Source organism: Psammomys obesus, unplaced genomic scaffold (genome assembly GCF_907164565.1).
Source record: "Psammomys obesus unplaced genomic scaffold, mPsaObe1.curated_primary_1811, whole genome shotgun sequence".
In the NCBI taxonomy this organism is placed as follows: domain Eukaryota; kingdom Metazoa; phylum Chordata; class Mammalia; order Rodentia; family Muridae; genus Psammomys; species Psammomys obesus.
The window spans coordinates 3,100,389-3,125,807 of NW_026593947.1; the positions used below are offsets into that span (position 1 = coordinate 3,100,389).

Below are 25,419 nucleotides of genomic sequence, written 5' to 3' on the forward strand. Positions count from 1 at the left end.
TGTGTGTGTGTGTGTGTGTGTGTGTGTGTGTGTGTGTGTGTGTGTGTACACATTTGTACACAGTCACGTGGAATCCAGAGAACAGCCTGTAACAATATTCTTCCAGTGTGTCTACCTTCTCTGACCTAGAACTCAGCAAGCAGGCGAGGCTGCCTCTGAGCTGCAGTGATCCTCCTATCTCCGCCTCCCCAGTCTGGATTACAGGTGCAGACACCCCCCGGCCCCACCTCTCGCTCAGCTTTTCACCTGGGCGCTGGGGTTGGAACCCAAGTCCTTGTGCAAGGCAAGCATTTACCCACTGGGCCGTCCTTAGTCCCGGCCTGTTTTCAAGTCTTTAAATGGTGGGAGTTGTATCTCTCTCTTTAAAGTCTTTACTATGATGATGATGGTGATGTGGTGATGATGATGTTGGTGACGGTGGTGATGATGATGGTGATGATGATGTTGGTGATGATGGTGATGGTGGTGATGGTGATGGTAGTGATGATGATGGTGATGAAGATGATGGTGATGATGGTGATGATGATGGTGGTATGGTGATGAAGATGATGATGGTGGTGGTGATGATGGTGGTGATGAAAATGATGGTGATGGTGGTGATGATAGTGATGGTGATGGTGATGATCGTGATGAAGATGATGGTGATGATGGTGGTGAGGATGATAATGTATGGAGTTGATTTCCTGCTTCGACCGTAGGGCACCTGGAACTGAGCTCAGTCAGGCTTGCACGTGGAGACGGCAGGCCCTTACCTGCTGATCAGTCTCCCCAGCCCTTGGCTTTCACATGTAACAAAGTGTAAAGCTCTGCTGTCTTTGATCCTGTATCCAAAAAGCTGTCTGCAGTGGATCCGTGGTAACAGCTGACCATGGTGTGACATAGACCCTACGATGTCTCAAGGCCAAGGGCAGCATGAGTCCCACAGTCAGAGCGTGTAAAAGCAGAAACACTTTACCTGGCTGCTCTGCAGGACTCTTAAGATTTGCTGGGGTGGGGCAGGGGGGTGCTTCATGTCTGTGTAAAGGAGGGAAACGGAAGGTTTGGTTTCACCCAGAGAGGCCTCAGAGCCCGTGTGTCATAGGGTCTGAAGCTTGTGCTCTACAGTGTGAGCTTGCTGTGAGGCAGGCGTGACTGCCTGGGCCTGTGAGTGCTCAGCTTATGGGGGAGTGCAGACACTCTTAGTGGAGACACTGCGGAGATTTGTAAGCTATGACTCGTGTGCGAGCACTAACTTCTGATAAAATGATCCCGTGCTAACCCCAGCTCTCATGCGTAGAGTCCTAAGTCAACCAGGTTAATGTTTACATCATCCTGGGCTTTTGGAGTACAGAGGATCATGTCACTTTGTTGCAAAATGTTTGAGAAGGCCGGTTCTACCATGCCTTCACGCAGCTGCTAAGGTCAGGAAAATGCGTATGTCACAAGCAGGTCTTCTGTCGAGACTTTGTACGTCTTGTGGATGCTTCACAGCAGTTCATCCCAAGCATTTTGTCAATTCCAGAAAGCACTGTGGGAGCCTGGTGGGGGTGGCACAGGCTCTGCTTGTGTATGAGTGGGCCCAGAGTGAGGCCTCAGGAAGAGGGTGACGGGAGTGTTGAAGGGGAGCCACTCCCAGATACGAGATGGGGCCCAGCACGACCCTGCTGCACCCCTCACCTAAGAATCCTGGCACCATGGCATGAGGCAGGTGGCACTGTCCTGTGTGTGCTCAGGCACGTGTGGCAGGGAGATCATCTGTCCTGTGCCCACTTCTGAGGATTCGAGCCAGTTATGTCAAGGCAGCGTGTCAGTGCCGGACTCCAGCCCTATCAAGTGTGTCATGCTGGGCACATCTGGCGGGTCCTAAGGACTGCAGGGCTAGGTTCTGAGTCCTACAAGGCACCCCCCACCCGGGGTCAAACCGTCTGGGAGCTTCGGGCTGCTGAGGCTAGCAGTGCTGGGATCACACACTGGCCGTGGCCCGCTGTGCACAGAACCGAGCCTTAGTATTCATTCTGTGGGAGAAGTCTGTAGCTCCGAGGTTGCCAGTGGGCTGGGAGGTGGCTCTTGAGTAAGGTGCTGCCGGCCCTCCCTGCCCTCCTCGAGGGAGGCAGGGTGCAGCATGCATGGCACCCACCGAACCCCGGCCAGGCTGTAAGCGTCAGGTTCAGCGAGAGACCCTGTCTCAAGAACTACGGTGGGGAGCTCCAGAAAAAGACACCAGCCTGTCCCAACCCTTCACACACACAAATGCATAGATGTGCACACACCACAGAAAGAAAAGAAATGAGCAGTCACTTTACAGTTGTGCTGCAGAGCCTTCTGTGCTGACTTTGGCCAGCAAAATCCTATGTTTTAGAACAACTGAGGCAGAGTTGTGCCTGGTATCCGATTGTGCCCCTGCTCACTGCGGAAACCTTGAGTCTCCGCACAGCGTCCCCCCCAGGTGGGCTCTTCTCTGCACCTTCTGTGTCCTCCCCATCTACATGTGTGCACACTCAGCCTCCGGATCATCCAGGGCCCCAGACAGTCACAGGGACCAGCACAGAGTAAACCCTTGGAGCATATTTATGGGTGACTGTTGAACACATTTCTCCAGAATTAGCATAGTGGAGCGTGGTCATCTTATCCACTGAAGCTAGAGCGCTGTCTGTGCCGACATGATGGTTTTGTTTTCTCTCCATGATGCAGCTGCTGATAAAACCTGCACTTTTCCTATGTCCCCGTCGGCGCAGGGCATGAGCCTCTTGAGCACTTCCCAGCCCCAGTATCGGCACCCCGAGTCAGGCACTAACTGAGGTGCTGGTCCTAACAGCCACCGGGGCTCACCTGCGAAGTCCCCAGGGTCTTTGTCTCTCCTGCCATGCCTGTTCCTCTCCAGTCTTGTCCAAAAGGTCTCTGTTCACACTGTCTGCATCCCCTGTACTTCAGGGTGGGGAAGGACAAGTGGAAGGCCACAGAGCATTTCCCATAAGGCCCCGCCACTGTGAGCAGGCCCCATCCCTGTGAGCAGGCCCCATCCCTGTGAGCAGGCCCCGTCCCTGTGAGGAGGCCTTGTATGTTTCCTGCCATCCCTCCGCACCAGCTGTCACGCTGGGCTAAGGTGGCATCTCACTGAAGAGGTGGGTCAGTGCTCCCATGCCTCGTGGGCCACCCTCTGTCATTCTCCACTGTGGGCTCCATTCTCTGAGCTTGCCTTCATAGCTGTGCACACGGATAACCAGCCCGATAGCCCCGGGTCCCCAGCAGCTGCTCGGGGCATGTTCTGACCGCAACCTTTCCACAGTGTCTCCTCAGTCTCTCCCTGGGAAGGACCTGGGCACAGGAATTCGACATGGCAGGCTTGTGTAACTTACAAATACATTTTCATAAGCTTGTAATGGAAGGGGCTGTGCTGTTATTTATCCAGACAGGTCTGTGAAGGCCCCAATAATGAGCCTGCTTAGCTCGGCCAGCTTCTCTGAACCCCAGGCCACCTGGGGCAGCTGCCTCTTCCTGGCGGCTGCTGGGCCTGCCACGCAGCCTCCGGGAGGCTCTGAGGTCTCTGAGGGTGCAGAGCTGCTGCAGAGGCAGCAGTGTCCGGTAGTCCTGTGTGCTTTCTGACACAGATTAACAGAGAAGTGTGGCCTTAATTCAAGTTGTAGGATTTTCATCTTGGGCTTTGGGGATCTGAGTTGTCTCTGAATTATTCAGAAATCTAACTATATTTCAATTCATTTCACGGATTTGAGATGTTGTGATGGCACACACTCAGCCACGGTGAACTGCGGAGCTGAGAATAAATAGTGTGTATGTGTCAGAGAATACCCTTGGCCTGTGTGGGTCTCTACCCACTAGATTTCTGAGGCGGTGTCTGTCACTGGCCTGGAGCTGGCTGACCAATGAGCCTCCAAGATCTCCTTATCTCTGCCTCTCCAGGACCAGGCTCACCACCATGCCGGACTTCTTTATCTGAGCTCTGGGAGATTGAAGTCAGGTCCTCACACTAACTGAGCCATCTCCTGAGCCTTCAGATGTGTCCTGGGCTTTGATGTGACCCCCAGGGCCTTACAGGGTGAGCACAGCCCCTCTGAAGCTGAGCTGTGCTTTATCCAGCAGAATGTATGGCGAGTTGGACCTCATGTCCACAGTGGCACAGCATCCGGCCGTGGGAGATGCTGTCCCGGAGACTCAGCATGTCCTGTCCAAAGACGACTTTCTCAAGTTGATGCTCCCTGACAGCCCCTTGGTGGAGGAGGGGAGACGAAAGGTGAGTGACCTCGAGGCCGTCCTGGCACACTTAGCACAAGTGTGACTGCGGGAGCTGTGCCTCCCACAGCCCTTTCTGGGGCCCACCAGCAGCACTGTGCGGGCGTCGGGCTTTGTTTTTAGTGCTGAGGAGGGAACCTCAGGGCCTCGCACGTGCCAGGCAAGAGCTGCAGTCAGGCCTTGACCTCGTCACTGCCAGTCCCTTCAGAAGGCGAGCAGCCTGCAGAGCACGGGCGGGCCGCCTTGGGTCAGCTCCAGCTCTGACCGGCCAACTGAGCTTATGCAAGTGGGCCTTCCTCTGCTGCTAAAAGGTCATGGCAGAGACTGTCTTCCAGGGCCAGGGCAGCTCAGGCCCTGGCAGTCATAGCTGGCAGTCAGGCCCCAGCAGTGAAGGTCACACTGCTTCGCACACCCAGGGCCTCCAGCCTGTGCCCTGCCAGGGTTGGGGTGGTTCTGTTCCAGAAGTGGATGGCTTAGCTGCAGCCCACCTGCCAACCCTGTATACATGCAGGCTACGGCAGAGAGACAGCCTGTCTCGGCCTTGTGCTCTGCAGCCCTTCTCAAGGGAAGAGGTCGCTGCTCTCTGCTTTCTCTCCCAGACTCTCTAAGTCACCTTTTACAGTAAAGCCAAGCAAGACCTGCCGACGTGGCATCGACTAAAGGTGCTCACTGCGAAGCCTCACGACCGAGTTCTGTCCCTAGGACCCACACGATGGAGGAAGGCTCCCCAGATTATTCTCTGGCTCCACCAGTGTGCCATGGCCTGTATGTACCCCACACAAGGAAAGGAGCAGAGTAAAACCACTTTTAAAATAATGCTGAGTGTTAAGAGAGCCTACATCAGTTTGGCCAGTCACTTCCAACTCAAGTGGCAGAATGGGAAGCACACTCCCATTTAGTTCTAGAACAGACTTGTCTCGCTTAGTCCAAGCTTCTGTGCTTTCAGCAGGAAAGCGAGGCAAGGCATTGCCTGGGGTGAGTGTGCAGCCGGCCGTGCGGTCTTCCCACAGTTGGCTGCCGCACGTTTGCTGTCGGACACTGCCCGTCCGTGCACCTGCGCGCAGAGGACCTTGCCGAGAAAGGGAATCCCGCAGAATGCCTCACAAGCCTCTTCCTGAGGCTCCTGTCAGATCCCTGAGGGAACTGTGTGTGCGTGGGTGCAAAGGCAGAAGCCTCCACAGCGTGCACCGGCTCAGAGTGGGTGAACTTGTGCTTGGCCGGTGTGTTTTCTTCAGACAAGTCACTTCCTTTTCCCAGTACAAGCGAGCTATGCAGCGCGTGCGCACGAGCACACGTGCGCGCGCGTGCGCACACACACACACACACACACACACACACACATAACTGTTTAATTCTTCACTGGAAAGGCCAGGCAGGTGGCTAGAACATGGGCAGTAGAAGCATTTCTGGCTCCTTGCCACATGCAGAAGAGCTCACAGCCACTTCTGTGTGTCAGAAAAGGGGTGTGTGTAAGAGGAATCTGGTTTCGTGTGCCAGGGGAGTGATGGAGTTCAGCTCAGGTTTGACTTCTCTTGAGTCCTGCTTCTTTGGTTGCACTTTGCTTTGCTGTGTCTGAGATTTGACACACAGTGATGTTTCCGTATAGCTGGTTGGCCTAGTTCCATGTCTCTCTTGCTGGGGAGAGAAGGGCTGTGTTTTGTCTTGCAGTTCCAGGTTACCATAGGTAAGTGTGGAAGTCAGGGCAGGAACCTCAGGCTTCAAGCAGGTTCATATCACACCCACATACGAGCAGAGCTAAGTGGGTATACGCATGCCGGCACTCAGATAGGGTTCTCTACCGCCAACCCCTCGAGTAGGGAATGGTGCCACCCACAGCAGGCTGGGTCACCCGGGACAGCTTAACACACCCCATATACTTGCCCACAGGCTCACAGGGTAGACTTCCGGACACTCTCCCGGGATATCTAGATTCTGTCCGTTGACAATGCTGACCCTCGCAATGGATTTGTCCTGTTAACTGTAATCCAGTTCCCAACAATTATTACACAGACTTTTACAAGTGGAAATTTTTAAGCAGACAGCAGGATTTGCTGGATTTAAACTACTTTCTTTAAGCCCATTTATATGGCTCAGAAAATGTCACTGTTCAGGATGAGTTTTGTTTCTTAGACTCAGTTGGACACCCCTGCTGCCTGATATTAAAGTGTCGTATTTGCAATCCCGTCCCGCTACAACATGTGCTGCTGTGAACACTGGCTGCCTGAACAAACGACAGCCTTGTCATTTCTGGGATCACTCACCTCTGTTGGGTTCCATCTGACAGTTCAGAATTAATAAAGTGGGGCCTGTCTGTTTGTGCTAGACGGAGGAGGCAGCTCTGGAATCTAGGGTGACCCGGGGGCCTCGCTGCATGCTTGGCTTTCCTGAGCCCATGGAGATGCTGAGGAACTGTCCCACAGCACAGACAGACGACTCTAGCCGCACACTTATTTGGGGTGTTTGGTTTGGTTTGGTCTTACCCTGGTAGCACAGAGCTGCCTTTCCTTGCCATCTAACTCGGGCTGGCCTTGAACTCTCAGCAGTCCCCCTGACTCAACTTGCCATGTATCGAGGTTACAGGTATGAACCGCTGCTCCTTCAAGCTGTTAATGTCCCATGCCTTGCTCCCCCAGTTCTCGTTCTATGGGAACCTGTCTCCTCGGAGGTCGCTGTACCGAACGCTGTCGGACGAGAGCGTGTGTAGCACCCGCCGGGGCTCCTCCTTCGCCAGCTCCCGGAGCTCCATCCTGGACCAGGCCCTGCCCAACGACATCTTGTTCAGCAGCACCCCGCCCTACCACAGCACGCTGCCTCCCAGGACCCACCCTGCGCCCAGCATGGGGAGCCTCCGGAGTAAGTGGAGGCCAGGACACCCGGCTGTGTGGGTGGGCATGTGGGAACCTGTGGGTCCATGTGCTCCACTTGGCCATTCGTGCTGCACACGTGGAATTGGATGTCGGTGGCTTACATTGGACATCTCTGTCAGATCCTGTCTCTGCTTTATCTCTGAAGGAAGCAAGAGCAGAGCCTAATTCTTCCAAAGAGGACAGTTGGGGGGGGGGGGGCTTTCAGGTTGTGCCAAGCATTCCAGCTCTCCTCCCCATGGTCCTGGCAGCAGGATGTCGTCATGTCACCTCTGTCACCCTGTGTCCCAGCTCACAGAGTACCACAGCCACACCTCAATCTGATGATTGCCAGGTCAAGTTTGAAAACTAATCTTTAGTGGTGTGTGTGCGCGCGCGCATGGTATGTACATGTGTAGAGACAGGGCTGAACCTGCATTTGCTCTTTCAGCTGGCCTGAGTGGCCAGCAAGTCCCTGGGTTCTCCTTGTCTCCATGCTGGCACTGTGGTTACAGGCGTACACCAGCATGCTTGGCTTTTCTCTGGGTACTGGAGATGCGAACTCAGGTCCTTACGATTGCCCGCTGACACCTCTGCAGTCTCACGGTTGGTTTCCAAGCCCCATTTCTGTAGTGCAGAAAAGAGCAGGTTAACCACACATTTACATTCTGGTTGCTTTTCAGTTTCTCACGGAAAGAACTCTCTCTAGAACCGCAGTGTATCTCGCGCAATGTATAGAAGCACCCGGGTTATCTGACGTAGGCTTCCCGTGTGTAACACCCTGGGAGAGCCTGTGTGGTGGTTAATGTGCTGCGTGTGCCCTGCCTGTTAGAAAGCCTCTGAGGTTCTCAGTAGCAAGACAAAGTTCAGACAAACACATCCCGTGTACCTTCAAGGCTGTCGCACGCCTACCCCCCGCCCCAGCCCCACTCTTTGGAGACAGGGTCTCAGGAACTCAGGATGACCACCAAGTGTCTCCTGAGAGCTTTTGTGACCCTGCTAAAGTTCTGGTTTATGCTCTTGCTATTTTTCCACTTCCACACTACAACTGTGACTAGCACTTGAGTTCTGTGCTGCCAGGTCTTCCATTCAGCCATTTGTTAGCTTCAGTTTGTTAAAATAAATAGTGATGATGAGGAGGAGGATGGTGATGGTGAGGAGGAGGATGACAAGGAGGATGATGATGACAATGGTGATGACAATAACGATGAGGATGATGGTAGTGATGATGGTGTGAGGATGAGGATGATAAACTTCTTAGGCTTCAGGTTCATGAAGGGTTGAGCAGGAAGCGCTGTGGTGTCCATGTACTCCATGCTCCTGGAATACTGTCTTTATTAGTGTGAGGCCCCACCCCCACAAGCAGCTTGGCACATTGGCTGAGGTGGAGCCACTGTGGGCCTGGCCACCGTGTGCATGCTCTGCACGATCCTTGGTGCCTTGTGTCGGCCTCCACAGCACGTCCACATAGTTGCACAGCCCTCCACAGTCCTGTGCTTGGCCCTCCTCCTGCCCTCTCCCCGATGGCACGCACCAGCTGCTGCGGTGTCCTGTAGCTGTCGTGCGTAGCTTTTTGTGCTGGCCTCTTCCTCATAGCAGCAGCCGAGGCTCCTCTCTCTTTTCTCGTCTCTGAGTGATCCGTGCTTTCTGGAGTCCTTTCGTGTATGAACACAGTGTCAGGCGCACTGAGGAGAGAAGCAGGTGTACGGGTTCCTCTGCTTCCTAAGGGCCCTGGCTGTTGGGAGCACTCTCGAAAGACACCCTTTCTTGGTAATGCGTCTCCTGGAGCCTGGCGCTGCTCAGACGCTGCTCTGTGCAGAGCTGTGAACTGTAACGTAGAGGTGTGTAAATAAGAAACCTTGAAATAACATGGAGTGGCTTATCTCCCCCACAAACCCCTCCCTGCTGCCCGTGGACTGTGAGCATGGAGGATCCAGTTGGAGGATGCTGGTTCCTGGCCTGTGGCCACCTCAGGTCCATGACAGTTTCAGTCTGCGCCCTCCTGGTTGTTCCCAAGCCCCTCTGGGGCTCTGAGAATGCGGCAGCAGAGTTGCTGCATCAGGAATCTGTCTCCAGGGACAGTCCTCCCAAGGAACACGTGCCGGAAGACATCTAGATCCTCAGAGACAGAAACTTGTGTCACGAAGACATGGAGTGTCCGTGTGACATCTTCTTTTTGCCAGACTCATGCAGACTTTTGACATTAGGAGACAGCATTGCCCTCTGCAAAGCTCAGGACCAGGCATGCAGAGCTGTAGCCATGCAGCACTCATCGTAAATGACACAGGAAAGCGAGACAGTTGGCATGCTGGGCACTGCTGTGAGCCCACAAGACTGGTGCCCAGATAGGGCCTGTGGGCCAGGGCTGACACACCAGCCAACCTCAGAGGCTAGCCTCGGGCAGTGCAGGCACTGATAGTCAAGCGTATGCACTCTGCCCAGGTCAGGCTGGTCATGGCCCACCTGTACCCAGAAATGTGTTCAGGCCAGCCATGCCCCAGCCTGCTCTTCACCCCTCAGCGGCCCAGAAGTGCCCCTGTTAGAATTTCGTGTATCTCCCATGTGCAGCCTCTTACCTGGCCTGAGTGTTAGAAAGCACTGGCTTTCTTGGCTCCGTGTGGAGCCATGTGCTATTCTGGGAGTCAGTCACGTGCCACCAGAGACTGCAACCATGTCCAGGGAGCTAGTCAGTGCTGTCTCCCGGCTGCTCACCTTCCTCCTGACTCTCCTGAGGCACCCAAGGCTTTGGGAGCCAGAGTTGAAAGGAGAGCTGTGGGTAGCCTGGCAAGGGAGCCTTTTCCTAGCAGCTGCCAACCCTGGAGGGCAGAACAGGTGCAGGGTAACATCACAGGGTAAGGCATCACAGCCATAGCGGTGGCTCCTCCTTCCCATTTCCAAACCCACCAGACCGTGCTCTGGCTCTGGCTCTGGGCTCTGGCTCCACAGTGCTCCTCTGACCAGGGACCGCACTTGCTGGCTTCCCAGTGTAGAGACAGTAACGCAGGCAGTGGCACCTGGGCCAGCCAGTGGCAGCTAACACACTGCTGCTGCTTTGAGAGTTTGGAAAAAGAGACTTTAAAAAGGCAGCTCTTGTTCCTAATTACCCTCTTTCCACTCAGTGGAAGAAAAACTGTTAAGTGTGCCTGACCATGATTACTGGGAAGGGCACAGGTGGCTCCTGAGTTGTCTGAGAGACAGCCACAGCCTGAGGCTCTCCCTGCTCGGGTCAGAAGACCCACACTCATCTGAGCTCTTAGTGAGGCAACTACCAGCTGCCCTGTTGCTCGGATCCCAGCCGAGTGTCCCGTCCCTAGACACGACTCTGTCTCACAGCACATCACCTCGCCTGTCACCTGCAAATGGCTCGGGAAGCCCGTCTGTGTTTGTTCTAGTGACAAGGCCTCTGAAGCTGAGCCCTAGCTGTGCCGAGACTGTCCCATGGTGAGATGGAGCAGGCTCTTGCTGGAGGGGACCCCCATCAGCCCCTCTGTGTCTGCACAAGCCCTCCCACAGGGGAGGGCGGGCATAGTGCGTGCCACGTCTGCCCTTGGCTGCCTGCATGACTGGAAGCTGGCTTGCCTTGGGGCCTTCGGGCCACTTCCTGAGGCCAGTGCCCCTTAGCAGAGACCACCCTGTGTTCTGGAGCAGTCCAGGGCTGGCCAGGCCGTACCCGTCCGCATGCGCAATCACTCACCTCTGCCCTCTGCACCCAGATTATTATTTGTGTCTTGCTTTGATTATTTAGCCCAAGACTACCAAGTGGTTGCATCATCAAGTAGCTGGGGAATGATCTTTCCACAGCAGGATGCTGACTGCACCAGCACGCTAGATTAGGACCAGCCGCTGTCCTTCCATTGTCATGAGGCCGCCATCCCCCCTTATCCCCAGCCAGCCACTGTTCTTTCCTTCCTAGCGCTGGCCAGGAGCCCCTCAGAGGAGGGACCCAGAAGGCCTGAGTGTCTTCTCTCCCAGCCCCTGCTCCAGCCTTGCTGCTGGCTTATCACTTGACCCTGGCAGAGTGCAAGCGTGAGTTGCTGTTGTGAAGACGTGCAGGGAGGGACTGCCATAGTATTCCCTCACAGCAGAGTTGGGAACACCCTGGCAGACATCACCCACCGCACCTCAGCATGGTCGCCTGGAAACAGCACTGACCGAGCCGGGTCACTGTCACTGTGAGAGCGCTGCTCAGGCTGCGTTTGTGGAGTGGGAGCAGACTGTATTTCCTTCAAGGCCACGTGTGTAAATGCTGTCTGTCCCATTCCAGATGCTAGCCCTCACGGCCTCCCCGAAGGACAGAGGTGCAGAAATCGCAGGGTCCTGTACTTAATTACGCCCAGAACTTCATTGCAGGGCCCACCAGCCAGGCGACTGGGACTTCAAGTGCTCTCTCTCATCAGTGAAGCACAAGCAGCTGCCTGTACCACCTGCAGTGCTCCGGGCAGGTTCTGGAAAGGCTCTTCCAGTACATCAGGCCGGTCCGGCCCTTCAGAACTCATTCCCGATACAGGCCAAGCTCTTAATGAGTGTCACTAATGACCCCAGCTCTTAAGGAGAAGGAATGGGGGGACACGGGCACTGCAAGAGGACAGCGTCTCTGTGAGGGGGGAGGAGCCATGGGTTTCTGGTGTGGCAGCAGCAGGACTGTCCTGTGGGGTCAGGAAAGTGGGCCAGCAGCCACCTCTGCCTCACTGCATTCCGGTGAGCAAAGGGCCCTCTTGATGTCTGTAATGGTCACCGTTCAACTTTGCCGACCTTGCTCAGACTTCTTAAGGCCTCAGAAAAGACTGCTGCCAGCCTTTCTCAAGCAGTGTGAGAACCAAGGCTTGAGAGGCCGGACCCCTGAGAGAGCAGGAGCTGGTCAGATCTGGGGACTTCCTGCGAACCACCCTGCTGGCTCCTCGCCGGCTAGTATGAGACCTCCGTCTCTTTGGGGTGACAGCAGCTTAAAGCTCCCCATTCTAGCAGGTCATGTTTTACACGCCTTCCTGGGCCTCTGTGTGAGATGCAGTACCTTTGCTGTGACCAGCCCTGGGCACGGGGGTGTTCACGCCATGACTGAGTGTGGGCATGCTCTCCACACTGACTGACCTTCCGACCCTGATGGATCAGCAGTGCTGGTGCCGGAAGTGGCTGACTCTGGGGACGGTGCTGCCCGTGCAGGGCCTGATGGACTGACAGGTCAAGACTGACAGACTCGAATGGTACGCACAGTGTGATTGGCTGATTGTGACGAGGGCAGTACATGTGACAGCCTGCCTGCCTGACCGTGTGTGCGACAGTGCCAGTTCTGACTGGTAACGGTGAGGGCAAGGACTGACTCCAAACAGGGACACAGGGACTGTGGGGCTCACACTGGGACTGTGTGCGAATGGTGCGGTGGAGTTATGACGACTGACTGACTGACTCTGTGGGCAGCAGTGCTCAGGCTGTGATTGACAGACTGGCTGACTGTACTGGGGACTGTGGCGCTCATGTTCATGTACTCTGTGGGAGCTATGATCTGACTGACTGACTCCCTGTGATGGTAGCACTCATGCTGTGACTGACTGGCTTTCTGAGTGACTCTCTGTGAGGGCAATGGTAGCCGTGTTCTGACTGACTAACCAGTGGGTTGACAGAGTCTGGGGACAGTGGTCCTCTTGCGGTGCTTCTGGGTCACTAGATACACTGACAAACTTGTTTCCGGTTTTGTTTCTGCTTAGCCGAGTTCTGGTTCTCCGACGGGTCCTTATCGGATAAGTCCAAGTGTGCCGATCCTGGCCTGATGCCGCTGCCAGACACAGCTGCAGGGCTAGACTGGTCCCACCTCGTGGACGCTGCGCGCGCATTTGAAGGTAAACACTCACTCGCACCCAGGTTCCTCGGTGTGCCCACCTGCCGGGCCTGCCCTGCAGCTTAGGACCACATGTCTGTGTACGGGCTCGTCTGGCAAATGTTGAATGCTCGCCATCTTTGCAGATGGAAAGGGGGCGTCTCTAAGGACGAGTCTGGAGGCTGCGTGCCACGATGAGTTAAGCACTAGGCAGGGGCCTCAGCCCCAAGTTCTGCTCCCCAAGTTGCCACCTGATCCTCAAGCCCCTCCTCCTCCTTGGCTATCTCCCTGGGTGAAAAGCAGGCACACCTGCCCAGCTCACACTGTCTCTGTCCTTGAAGCACACCAGGGTAACGTGGGCCTTGAAAGGCCAGATGACTCTGCAGGGTTGTTTGTCCCATGCAAGTCTCTTCTCTCCCTGTGGACCTAGGCTTCCTCTGAGCCTGTGCCTGCGGGCTGTGCTGGCTCAGTTATCCCTGTGTCTGTGCTGGCTCAGTTAACCCTGTGTCTGTGCTGGCTCAGTTAAGCCTTTGTCTGTGGGCTGTGCCTGAGCAGAGTTAAGGAATATAATATTGTTGTTGTTCTCCTACTATTGAGTAATGGTGAAAAGAGTGCTAGGTGTTAAGTGTTTGGCCGAAAGCTCTGAAGAGGAGTTCCTAAAGAAATACATGCTGTTTAGAAACATTTTAATGGGAAAGTATGAATGCTAACGTAGCTATGTTCAGAAGATTCCAGGACACTGCAGAGGGTCCGGGGAGACGGCTCAGCAGGCCTGAGTGCTGTCCATACGGGCACAAGGACCTGGGTTTGAATCCCGAGCACAGGCCGGCGCTGCCTCTGCACAGCTGTGACCCGCCTTGTCGGGGAGCAGAGGTGCGCAGTTCCAGGAGCTGGCCAGCCAGGGACCGAAATGACAAGTCTACTGAGATGGCGACGCCCACCTGTGCTCTCGGAGTGCTGTGCATGGGCATGCTCACTCGTGAGATGCAGCATACACACAGGCAAATGAAATGAAAGAGGCGACAGCAGTTAAAATACCAGGGCCTGTGTAAGTAGATCAATGAAGAGCTTTTCTTTGAGCTACTGACATTTAATAGATACCATTCCAGATATGAGCAAGGTGGAATTAATTTCGGACAGAAGGTTCCTGGGCTGCAGGCTTCACCCCTGGAGAAGACACTGGCATTCTGGCTTGTGTCCTGAGGCCTTGTGCTGCATGGGGTCTTGCTGTGCTCTGCAGAATGCCGACCTGGCCGGCCCAAGCCACCAACCTAGCAGAATAGTTTCCCAGGCAGACCTTAGCCCAGGCTCGTGTCCCACTACTTGAAGGTCTAAGCAGGAAGCGAAGCCCAGGCTCAGTGCCTGCCTAGGCAGCAGACAGGATCCTGCCTCCGAACGCACAGGATCCAGGATTCTATGTCTGCTACCATAGAAAACAGAACTTAGCTCCCTAGGAAGCTCAGCTGCAGCTCCCCAGGGCCAGGACTTAGCTGAGAGACCAAAGGGAACCTGTCACCAGACAGTCTATAGGTGGCAGCTCAGAAAGTCCCTTGGTTCATGGTCCCCATGGCCAGTGCCTTAGCTGTCACTCAGCAGTGTGTCTTTGTGCCTTTCTGACACTGTGCTGCAGCCTCTGCCCACTGGCTCCATTTGCTCTGAATCCTAGGTGCCCCCTCTCCCTGTCCAGCCCATCCTTCCTCCACACTCTCTCATTACGTGTTCCCCACGTGACACTACAGAGAGGTTGAAAGGCGTTATTGAGGAATTTCAACTACATGGGAATTAACTGTGTGGTGACATAATTGAGTATTTATTACAGGAACAAATGAGGGATGAGGAAAAAAGGCCAAAGTGTGGAGGTCATTGAAAAAGCATGCGACAGTTTTCCAGACCAGCAAATGTCACTCAAAACTACCCAGTTTACAGTGAATTGTTTTCCATTTCAGAAAATAATAGTGCCCTTGTGCAAGGCTTCCCTGAAATCTAGAGGCAGCTTTCTTGTGGAATAGAACTGTTTCTTTTTTAAATCTCTGAGAAAGAGAGCCTCATTAAGACAGCCCCAGTCTGAACGATTTCGGTGAGGAAACGTACATGAAATTCTGTAGTAGGTTGAGACTGTTCATTGTTACAGGCAGGAGTTTAACTAGTTTAATAAAAGAAAAGCTTTAATTATTATAAGTTATAGCAGGTGGAGTAATTAAGAGTGATTATCCCAATTTCCTAAAAGTATTTCTAATAGAATTGGGACCTGTTTCTAATAGAAGATAAGACTTGAGCGATCCTTCCAAAGTCTCCTGAAGGGTGAATCCTCCTTCCTGGATAGTGTACATAATGCAGTTGGGAATATGGTGACAAGCAGCGCTTTTGTCAGGAAGTTATCGAGGGAAGTGCCTGAGCCACGCTCTCATTGCTGGAATAAAATGCTGTCACAGCAGCATAAGAAGAAAGCATTTGTTTTGGTTCACGGTTGCCGAGAGGTGACAGGCCATCATGGCAGGGGAGGCATGACAGGGCCATCCACAGCACCAAGAGGTGCTGACCTGCCGTGTTCACACGCAGGAAACGAGACAGGGAGCAGAACCGGGCCAGGCTCTAAAGACCCAGGAGAGCCACATCTTCCACCCATCCACCACCTCCTCCAAGCCCTCCAACCTTCCCAAACAGCGCCCAGCCAGGAGCAAGCATTCTCGCACACAAGCCTGTGGGGACACACGTGCAAGCCACAAAGGAGCCCTCTGAAACCACAGCCTTGATCTTTGTAGTGCTGTCCTTACACACAAACAGTGCAGGGTGGGAAGGGGAGAAAAGTGAATATCAGTGGTTGGAAATTATAGTCATGCTTATACAGCTAGGGATGGAGGATCAAACGCAAATGATGAAAGCTTGTAAAATTGCCATCCCAAAATGTGTGACTGTGACTCAGCGCTCTGTTTCTTCCATGCTGCGCGCTAAGGCTTAGCTGCTGCTTCTGCCTCCTCGGCTGCCAGAGCACATGCTCGGAGCCTTACTGTGTCAGGCTAACCCAGAGGACCCTGGCTGAAGTCTGCACCCCTGGGATCATTGCATGCGTGTGGAATTCCCAGTACAATAGCAGCAGTTCTTGCTTGGTGTCTGATCCGAGAAGTCCCAGGCTGTGATGCCTGGTGCCATCACACGGACAGTCAGGCACTGGGGTTCGGCTTGGTCAGCACCTCACAAAGGGGTCATGTTCCCATAGCAGGGGAAGGTCTGGTTGGCTCAAATTCCACACAGTCACTGGAGCAGCCACGAAGGACACTTTAAGCAAATCAGCAAGATCCAACTATGTGTTCGTTGGAAATCAAGCCATCATTAGAATTACAAAGAGAAAACGGAGACGCTCTTAACTGTAGTCTTAATATAGACAAGGACAAGAATGGATAGAGTCCTCTGTGGGAAAATGACAGTCCTGTTTGAATTAATTTGAGATAAGTGCAGTTTCAACTCGGCTATCTAAAGATACGCTAAGAACTTAATTGCACCCATTTTGAAAAATGATGAGCAGTATTCAACAAAAACCTATTATAAATCAATAATAATTAAAATAGCATACTAATGATTCAAAAATAGACTGAGTCCTTTTGAAAAAATAAAGAACGTAGGCATCAGAATGTATTTAACACCTAAAGGAGAAAGCAATTTATATACACCATTTAGATTTAGGAACTAGAAAAGCCGGTGTTGTAAAAACGGAATAAAAATCAATATTACCATTTGGAAGCTTTAATTACAGAGTAATGAGAAATATAATTTGTGAAATATAATTTGGCCAGATAAAAAATATATAAGTATCAGATCTTTTATGAGCCTGAAGGAGTAGATTTTAAAAGGGACGCAGTGAGCTGTGAAGGGAAGTTTATAATGAAAGTGCTAGCAAAAGCCAAGGTGTGTGCAAGGCATGAGCGAGCAGCAGAAGACGCCACCTCTGCTACACAGATGAGGTGTGTGGATGTGGCACGCTGAAGAAGACACACGTTAACTCAGTGTGCAAACAGTGTTCATGTAGATTTAAGTGATAACGAGCTATGGGCACCCGCCTGCCCACTGTGGAAAACGCTTCTGCTGCTCCGGGAAGCCACCAAGAACACTCAGGCCAGTGTCAGTCTTCAGATTATGAAGCAGTCCATCTTCTCGTTCAAGCACAGTGACAAGTCATAGCCAGTCCAGAATGTGCCTCCCCCATCCCCCTCCAATAACTGGCCAGTAGCCAGTGATTTAAAGTAAAATAATACAGCACAATTAAAATCCATCAGAAGTCGGTAGAGAGCCCGATTGTAGCCCAAAAGCACACCGTCAAGAGTGAAGATGTCTCCTTGGCCCAGGAGAGCTGACCTAGGCACCATCGGTGTCAGCCCAGCCGGCCACTCCCCTCTGCTGGACAGTCACACTGGAGACCCAGCTGGGTCACCTGCCATGCTTTGTCAGAGTTCCCAAGCAGAGCTTTGGATTTGCCCAATACAGCAGAGCGAGGCCCGTTAGCCGTGTGCCGCGCAGGGCTCAGCTTACCTCCTGCTGCTTGAGAAGATGTGGTAGACTCATTTTCCTAAAGACTCCCTTGCTGTCCAGTGGTTCAAGAGCAACACACCCTCCATAGAAGCTGCCTTTAGGTCTGCAGTGCTTTGAGGCCCCCCTCCCAAGGGATTGCCTGCACTTTCATCAGCCTGTAATCACAGTGGGACACTGCAGGCCCTCTTCAGCGTGCTGTGCCGCTGTGGAAGCCTGTAGGCAGTGTGTGAAATGCATTTCTGAAAGTGTGTAATAGTGTTCACAAGCCAGGTTCAAAGGTGCACGCCTGTGATCCCAGCACTCAGGAGACAGAGGCAGGGGGATCTCTGTGAGGTCAAGGCCAGCCTGGCCTACAAAAAGAGTCCAGGACAGCCAAGGCTACACAAAGAAACCCTGTCTCAAAAAAAAAAAAAAAAAAAAAACTAAAGTCTGCACTGGCTTCTGCCCCCTTCCCAGAGGATCGTGTGACCCCAGAGACCGCCGGAAGAAGCCCTGTCTTCTCTCCTGGGGTGGGAGGGGAATTAGAGATTAAGGCGGAAATAGCTGCAGTGGCTACATCATTTCCATCCAGGTATTTAGACTTGACCCTCAGTGTCGAGCACCTGAAAACAAAGGAGCCTTGGCTGGATTGTCACCAGGCCCCACACGGTGACACGAGTCCTTGAAATTCTTCACAGCGTAAAATGGCAGTGGGTCATTTTACCTGTTTAAACAGCATTTTCTCCTGGTCAGTAGTAACTGGGATTAAAAGCATTCTCTTGACATCTGTGTGCAAGCATGCACATGGAGGTCCGTGGGTCTGTGTGGGCACCTGTGGAGGCCAGACTTGACTTCCGGAGTTCTGGGCTAGTCTTCCTCCTTTTTTTCTTTTTCCTTTTTTCTGTTCTTTGAGACAGGATCTCTGACCGAATCTGGAATTCACCGTTCTGCTAGACTTGCTGGCCATTGAGCCTCTGGGGTCTGCCTACCTGGCCCCAGCACTGGGTCACAGACACATACTCATGGTGCTCGGCTGCACCCCATGCACGCTTGTCTGGGTCTTGGTTGTCACTTTCTAAAGAACGCAGTGTCTTTTGGGGCCTCATGGAATGAGGCTGAGCAGAGCTCTCCATGTGCTCTCCAGGAACTGGCGCGTGAAGGATCCTGCAGCCACAAGGCCTTCCTGCCTCCCGGCCAGGGTCCCATTACTTCATCCTCACTCTGTGCATGGGCACTGTGTTGGCTGTGGCAGTGGTCAGACTGCAGCACCCAGTAGGCTGCAGGCCATTTCACTGTGTGCCCGCCGAGGCTCCAGTGCTTAGTGGAAATGCAGCTCTGTGTTCACTGCGTGGTCACAGGGTCACTGTCGCGTGCCGGCTACACTTGAGCTTCACAGAGAGGTCAGCTGAAGGACCTGTGTGCCCATGGCACGCGTTAGGCAGGCCCATGCACTTAGAGAACCCCACTGTGAGGGCTCAGCAGGCCTCCGGGAGGGCCCAGGGCCCTGTGAGCAGTCTGTGCCTTCAGCATTCCTCGGCTGCACTGACTTTCCATCATGCGCCTCTGGCAGCCTCAGCCTCGCCGTCCTTTTTAATTAACTGGTAGTGTGTGACCCTACATCAACCAAACAGGCAGGTCACCTCATTAGGAGGCCCGACAGCGGCCGGCAGGAGACAGCTCCCGGGAGCCTGGGCACTTCTCCTCCCCAGTAATCAATCCCTGCGAGAGGGCCTCCTCGGCACTCTTCGGCAGAATCATCCCTCCCTCAGAGCCAGGGCCCAGGCCGCATCCAGGGCGGCTCCACATTCTCGGGTTTGTCCTGGGCTCCCGGGCTCCCGTGATGAAGCCTTCCCGCCTACCGTGCAGTGTTGCTGGCCCGAGTTCTGAGTCAGAGGTTAGCCAGGCCGCTCTGTCTCTTTTTCTCCTGCCCAGCTTTCTGGAAACCTTGAATGCCAAGTTAATAATGCCTGTGGGTGAGAGGGGCTGTTTCGGCTGGCCGTGGGGGTGGCTGCCAGCACTGCGGAGCCCCTGAGCTTTGCAGCGTAGACTGAGCGGGCATTGCTGGTGGCTTCCCCCACTGTTCTTGTTCGCGGAGTGGACCATTCAGGCAAACCTGAAACGATGGTGTCTGTGTTGAATATGTGTGCGTCAGACACTGCCACCCTACTACAGAACGCTTAAAACATGAAACGTGTTCTCTCACGTGGTGTGTGAAACCACTAAAGACTGCGCCAAGCTGTCCCCTGGTTCCTTTGCACATGCATAGACAGGAGCTTGCACACCCACACAAACATGCTAGCACACCGTGCATGCGCCACTCCCACAACGACCTGATCCCTCGAGCCCCGGAAGGGTCCCAGGATTCTCACGGTCAGAGAGATTCCTGTTCACGGGGGATTCTACATCTTATTTCAGGTCTTGACTCAGAGGACGAGCTCGGGCTTCTCTGTCACCACGCCTCCTACCTAGGTGATTGACACAGCTGGCTCTGCTGTCTTGTAGCCTGCTCCGTTTATCTCATATGTCTGCACGCCTGCATGGTGGTCACGCACTGGGGGGTGCTCAGGCATGTGTGCCCTGGCTGTTGTGTCCCGGGAGTGCTCCCAAGCTCTCGGGAGCTTACAGCAGGGTCCATCTCCATGGTCCCGTCAACAGACACATCATCAGCTAAACCATGCCCACCCAGGAGCTTCCGATTCCTTGGGGTGTGGGGGAAGGAAGCCGACCTGTGGCCGTGGTTTACACACATGCACCCGTGGAGGGCAGCCGGGCTCCTGCCGCCTCATTGCCAGCAGCTTGCCTGAGTTTCTGTTTCCCCGGTTTGTTTCCAGCAGGGCATTGTGGTACGGAGGGTGGCAGATTCCACTTAGTAAATTGCTCTGTGCAGAGTCATGGCACCTGGCGGCTCTCACCAACCTGCTTTCGGTGTGTATCTTCTCTCCAGACCAAGGGGTGGCATCTTTCTGTACCCTCACCGACCTCCAGCATGGACAAGAACTGGAAGGGGCCCCCGAGCTGTCCTTGTGTGTGGACCCCACCAGCGGCAAGGAGTTCATGGAGACAGCTGGGTATGTGTGCCCTCCCACTCCCCCCCCCCACACACACACACATACACACACTGTCCCAAAACTCAGGGATCCCAGACCAGGCTGCAGAGTCTCTGACAGTAGGCTGACCTGGACTCCTGCTGTGCTAGAAATGGTCATGCTGATCTGTGTAGCGTCGCCCCGCATAGACAGATCCTGCCTGGGGGCCCTGCCTGTGCCCACCCTGGCAAGAGGAGCCAGTGGGGCCTTAGGTTGGCCACCTAGCTACCACAGCAGCACCGGGAGTGGCCCCTCGTCAGCCCCGTGGCCCAGCAGGCCCCTCATGCTGTCAGATCTGCCTGGGCACAGTCCCTCCCAGACCCTGGTCCTTGACCCGGCCACCCACCTGCCATTGGTGTGTTCAGGAGTGCACCCACTGTTCGCAGTGCATGGCCCCTGTTTCTGACGTCCCTGTGAGCTGAGGCATGGATAACTTGAGCCTGGTTCTGTCTTCAGGACAAAGGCGAGTTAGGGAAATCAGCTACCGCTGGCTCCCAGGACCCAGCTCCGGCCTGCCTCTTCTCCATTTAAATGAGCCCGGCTCTTGTTTTCCTGCCAGCCTTTGTGTCTTAGATTCTTAGGCCATAGTGGCAGCTCTGGGAGCCTTGTACCAAACCGCCAGCTTATTTAGGGGAACCCTTGCGCGCTCTCTCTCTCTCTCTCTCTCTCTCTCTCTCTCTCTCTCTCTCTCTCACACACACACACACACACACACACACACACACACACACACTGTCCTGGCCTTGGGTCTCTTAAGTCCTTCATTGTACTTTTTCCAGGGATCGGTCGCCGTCCACGCTGACCGGGAAAGTCAACCAGCTGGAGCTGATTCTCCGCCAGCTGCAGACTGACCTGAGGAAGGTAGGTGGGCCCGGCATCCTCCAACAGAGTACCGTGCCACATGCAGCCCCCTCTAACCCCTGGGGCGACCCAGAGAAGCTGGGGACCCTGAACAGTCCTGGGCACAGAAGGGAGATTGCCTGGGTCCATTCTCACGCCCCGTGGGCATCTCCCTGAGGGCGCCTGCGGTCATGCTGAATGTGAGTCTTCTAAGTGTGAGGTTGGGGTGAAGTAAGGCACGGCAAGCTGGTGTCTGGATTCTGTGAGTTGTCACTTGCCATGTGTGAGGCAATCCAAAGGGGAGTCAGTTGCTCCCCACGTCAGAACAACTGCCTTGTGCTGTGGTGACGCAGTGCAGCGCACTGTGGGAAGGACAGAGAGGAGGAGCCGGTCTCTAGAGCTGCCCACTAATGTCAGAAAGGTCTCAGACACGGGACACGGACAGCCTGAGGGAGCAGCCCCGATTCCCCAGGTCAGGCTGTTGAGAGTGGGGGGAACGGCAGCAGCATGCCCCGGAGAGAGCCATGGCTGCGAGCAGGAAGAGGACAGGGTATCGGGGGTGTGGAAAGCATGGGTCTAAGGACTACTGTGGGCCCGGGGACGGCAGCTGTGCCAGCTGTGTGCCAGCAGGGTGGTCTGAGGACAGGGTTTCAGGGCCCGGCTGGCCTTACAGCGAGCCTTGTCCAGGCTGCAGTTCAAAAGGTTCCTTCCTCTTAGAACTGGGGACTTGTGGGGAGGGTGGTGGGCTTGGGGTGAACCCAGAAGCTTTGAGGAGCCGGGAGGCCATTCAGGGGTGAAAGCAGAAGTCCTAAGGAGGTGAAGCGCCCCCAGTGGCTCTGCCCTGCTCTCTGTGAGAGGTAGGACCGTGACTGAAGACAGTGGCTGGGATTGGCCTGCCTTCACGGAGCTGAAGCAGCTCATGTTCCTCGTGGCTGTGTGTTAGAAGCACAAGTTATCTGTTGTGACCTTTGAGTGGCAAACTCTGAGGGGCAGCAGCAGCAGGCTAAGGGTGGAGTGAGAGGCTGGAGTGATGGTTCCAGAATTTGCATGCGTTGCCCCCACACTGCTGCCAGTTTAGGTAGAGCGGAGGGCGGCTAGAGAAGCCTGCACATCAGGAGGGGCCCACGGCAGCTAGCTGCGGCCGCCCCTTCCAGGCCTTCCTGGAGAGCAGCTTCCTCCTTGAGGGCATGCCAGCGGAGGCCAGGGTAGGGTGCCTCCCAGCCCTGTGTGAGTGGCAGGGCCTGGGGCCCTCCAGCTCAGGGGGAGCAGCTGCCGAGGCCCTGTGGCGTGACCTGACCGTGGTCCCCCAGGAGAAGCAGGACAAGGCAGTACTGCAGGCTGAAGTCCAGCACCTACGGCAGGACAACATGAGGCTGCAGGAGGAGTCGCAGACGGCCACGGCGCAACTGCGCAAGTTCACCGAGTGGTTCTTCAGCAGCATCGACAAGAAGGCCTGACCAGCTCCTCACTGGCAGAGGACTCCCGCCAGCCCGCCCTCCCGCCTGCGGTCCCTTCCCAGCCGGCCATGCACTTCACGCGTGCTCTCACCACCCGTAGGTAGCCATCTCTGTCTGTCTGTCTCACTTCTCGCCCCAGCAGGACAGGGCAGGGCCTGGACTCCTGGGTAGCTACAGCAGAGCGTGAATGTACCTCCTGGCAAATGCTGACTGAAAGGTCAGCTGCAGCTGAAAGGTCCCCGACAATGTCTGGCCTCGGCTTTTCTCCGGAGAGAGCTGGGTGTCGCCTTCAGCAGGCGCCCTGCCGAGACACCCGGCCAGAGCTCGGGGGCAGGGCTGTGTGGAGGCGGAAAGGCGGGCGCGCTTTCATGTTAAAGGTGCTCTATTTTTTTGGACGTGCAGTAGTTTTCTGTCCACAGCCACATTTCCATAGCAATAAGAAGGTGCAGCGAGTGGCCTGCAGCGCTCTGTGGAGAGGAGCCCTGGAGTCTAACACTAGCTTGAGTGCTGTTGCCCTAGAGACGTATTTATTCGCAGGAACAAACCGTGCCTGGATCTTAACAGTGTTCTGAGTTTTTAAAGAGATACATATGCCTGTGAATGGCCAGACTGTCCGTGGTCACTTCAGTGCGCAGGTCACTTTCTTGTAGTTACTCTGCTGAGGACAGAGTCCGTCTGCCTTCCCCACTAGAACCCCGATGCTGAGGGCCGGTGGGTCCCGTGTGCAACCAGATCTGTTAGTCTGTACAGAAGCTGACAAAGTGTCCTGTATTTAACACTCTTATTTAAGCTTATTTAACCCTGACCTGTTGATTTTCTCTGGTTTGATTCACCCACTTCAGTTGGGAGGCGGAGGCAGGCAGTGACTGAGCCCCGGGGACAGACGGGCGCCGGGGCCAAGCGTTGTTTGTTTGCTTTTCCACTTCTAACTGTTGTATTTATGAGGAACATACATTTTGCTTTTTTAATAAATGTTGAAAAGACGCCGATATGGGAAGTAGTGTGATGTACCTGGTGTGCGCGCGCTGTGTGTGTGTGTGTTTGTGTGTGTCTGTGTGTGTGTCTGTGTGTGTGTGTCTGTGTGTGTGTGTGTGTCTGTGTGTGTGTGTGTCTGTGTGTGTGTGTCTGTGTGTCTGAGTCTGTGTGTGTCTGTGTATCTGAGTCTGTGTGTGTCTGTGTGTCTGAGTCTGTGTGTGTCTGTGTGTGTGTGTGTCTGTGTGTGTGTGTGTGTGTCTGTGTGTGTGTGTCTGTGTGTGTGTCTGTGTCAGTGTGTCTGAGTCTGTGTGTGTCTGTGTCTGTGTGTGGTGCGTCAGCCCTCCCTGAGCTTCCCGCAGGGCACCTGGCGGCCTGCTGTGTGTTCAGCGCTGGTGCCGCCGCTTGGCCTCTTGCTGGCTGAGAGTCCTAAGGACGCGTGACTGCACACACTCTTGTGTAAGCCTCTGGTCTCCCTGACCCCAGGAGCATCCTGGGGGTCTGGAGGTTCCACTGTATAACCAGATAAACTGCGCCAGATAAACTGGGTGGAAGCTTACTCAGACTCCTTTGGGTGGAAGCTTCGGCTTGCTGGCCGTAAGCCAGGGCTCCCCGTGCGGCCCAGGTTCACCCACCCTGGCTCCTCCTGCCTCAGCGTCCGAGCCCCAGACCCGCAGGTGTGCGCCCCTGACTCACTCTAGGAGTTCACTCGAGGAGTCCGGAGCTGTTGTGAGGCAGTCGCGCAACGACAGCGTGTACTGCACAGCAGTAGGAGTGGGGCCGCGGCAGCCCAGTGTCCGGCCTGGGCACAGCTCTTCCCAGTCCTTGGTCGAGAGCAGGTGGGAGCTTTAGTGTGCAGCTGAGCAGGGGGAGTGAGCACGCCTCAGAGAAAGTAACACTCCAGCGGGGGCAACCACGGGGACAGCCACGGGGGACAGCCACGGGGGACAGCCGGGGACAGCCAGAGGGACAGCCACAGGGACAGCCACGGGAGACAGCCACAGGGACAGCCTCGGGGACAGCCACGGGGACAGCCACGGGGACAGCCGGGGATAGCCACAGGGACAGCCACGGGGGACAGCCACAGGGACAGCCACGGGGGACAGCCACAGGGACAGCCACGGGGATAGCCGGGGACAGCCACGGACAGCCACAGGGACAGCCACGGGAGACAGCCACAGGGACAGCTGGGGATAGCTGGGGACAGCCACAGAGGACAGCCACGGGGACAGCCATGGGGACAGCAGCTCTCATTAGCTCCTCCCTCTGTCTCAGGTCCTGGCCCGGCCTGGCGAAGGCAGCCGATTCTGGCCTGTTTCTCATCAAGGGTGATGTCTCCGCTTAGCCAGGCTACCTGCACGTGGCTTCCTCCTGTGGCACATGTTCTTCTGAGCAGCTTTGCACTGTGCTAACTGTGCTTGGTGACTGGCACCTCGTAACGCAGCATGTTAGCCTGCCATGAGGACGCACTGGTACAAACTGATATTGGAGTCAAGCCTCTAAAAGTAATTGCTTTTATTTTAGAATAATTACGCAGGTGTCGGTTTTCTCCTCATCTTGTGGGGTGAACTGTTGTGTGTCGAAGCCTTCCTGGTGCGCGGCAGTTGAAAATAATTAGCATATTGGATTTTTTCCTATGGTAGGGAGAGGCTTATTAAAACCCAAGTTGCCATGAAGAC

At 54.8% G+C, this 25,419-nt stretch overlaps 1 protein-coding gene across 4 annotated transcripts in view; it reads left to right on the forward strand.

Moving 5' to 3' along the window:
* The window catches only part of Sipa1l2 (signal induced proliferation associated 1 like 2), a 140,547-nt gene extending 116,790 nt beyond the window's left edge, over nucleotides 1–23,757 (forward strand). The window contains exons 16-22 of one of the 4 annotated variants that reach the window (XM_055617545.1): nucleotides 4,075–4,228; nucleotides 6,861–7,080; nucleotides 12,773–12,904; nucleotides 19,801–19,854; nucleotides 20,330–20,453; nucleotides 21,251–21,332; nucleotides 22,622–23,757. In XM_055617545.1, the coding sequence (XP_055473520.1) occupies nucleotides 4,075–4,228; nucleotides 6,861–7,080; nucleotides 12,773–12,904; nucleotides 19,801–19,854; nucleotides 20,330–20,453; nucleotides 21,251–21,332; nucleotides 22,622–22,768 (913 nt within the window). In that variant the 3' untranslated portion in view covers nucleotides 22,769–23,757. The remainder of the gene's footprint in view (nucleotides 1–4,074; nucleotides 4,229–6,860; nucleotides 7,081–12,772; nucleotides 12,905–19,800; nucleotides 19,855–20,329; nucleotides 20,454–21,250; nucleotides 21,333–22,621) is intronic. The other 3 variants (XM_055617546.1, XM_055617548.1, XM_055617549.1) reach the window with 3 other exon arrangements.
* The last annotated feature ends 1,662 nt before the right edge of the window (nucleotides 23,758–25,419 follow it).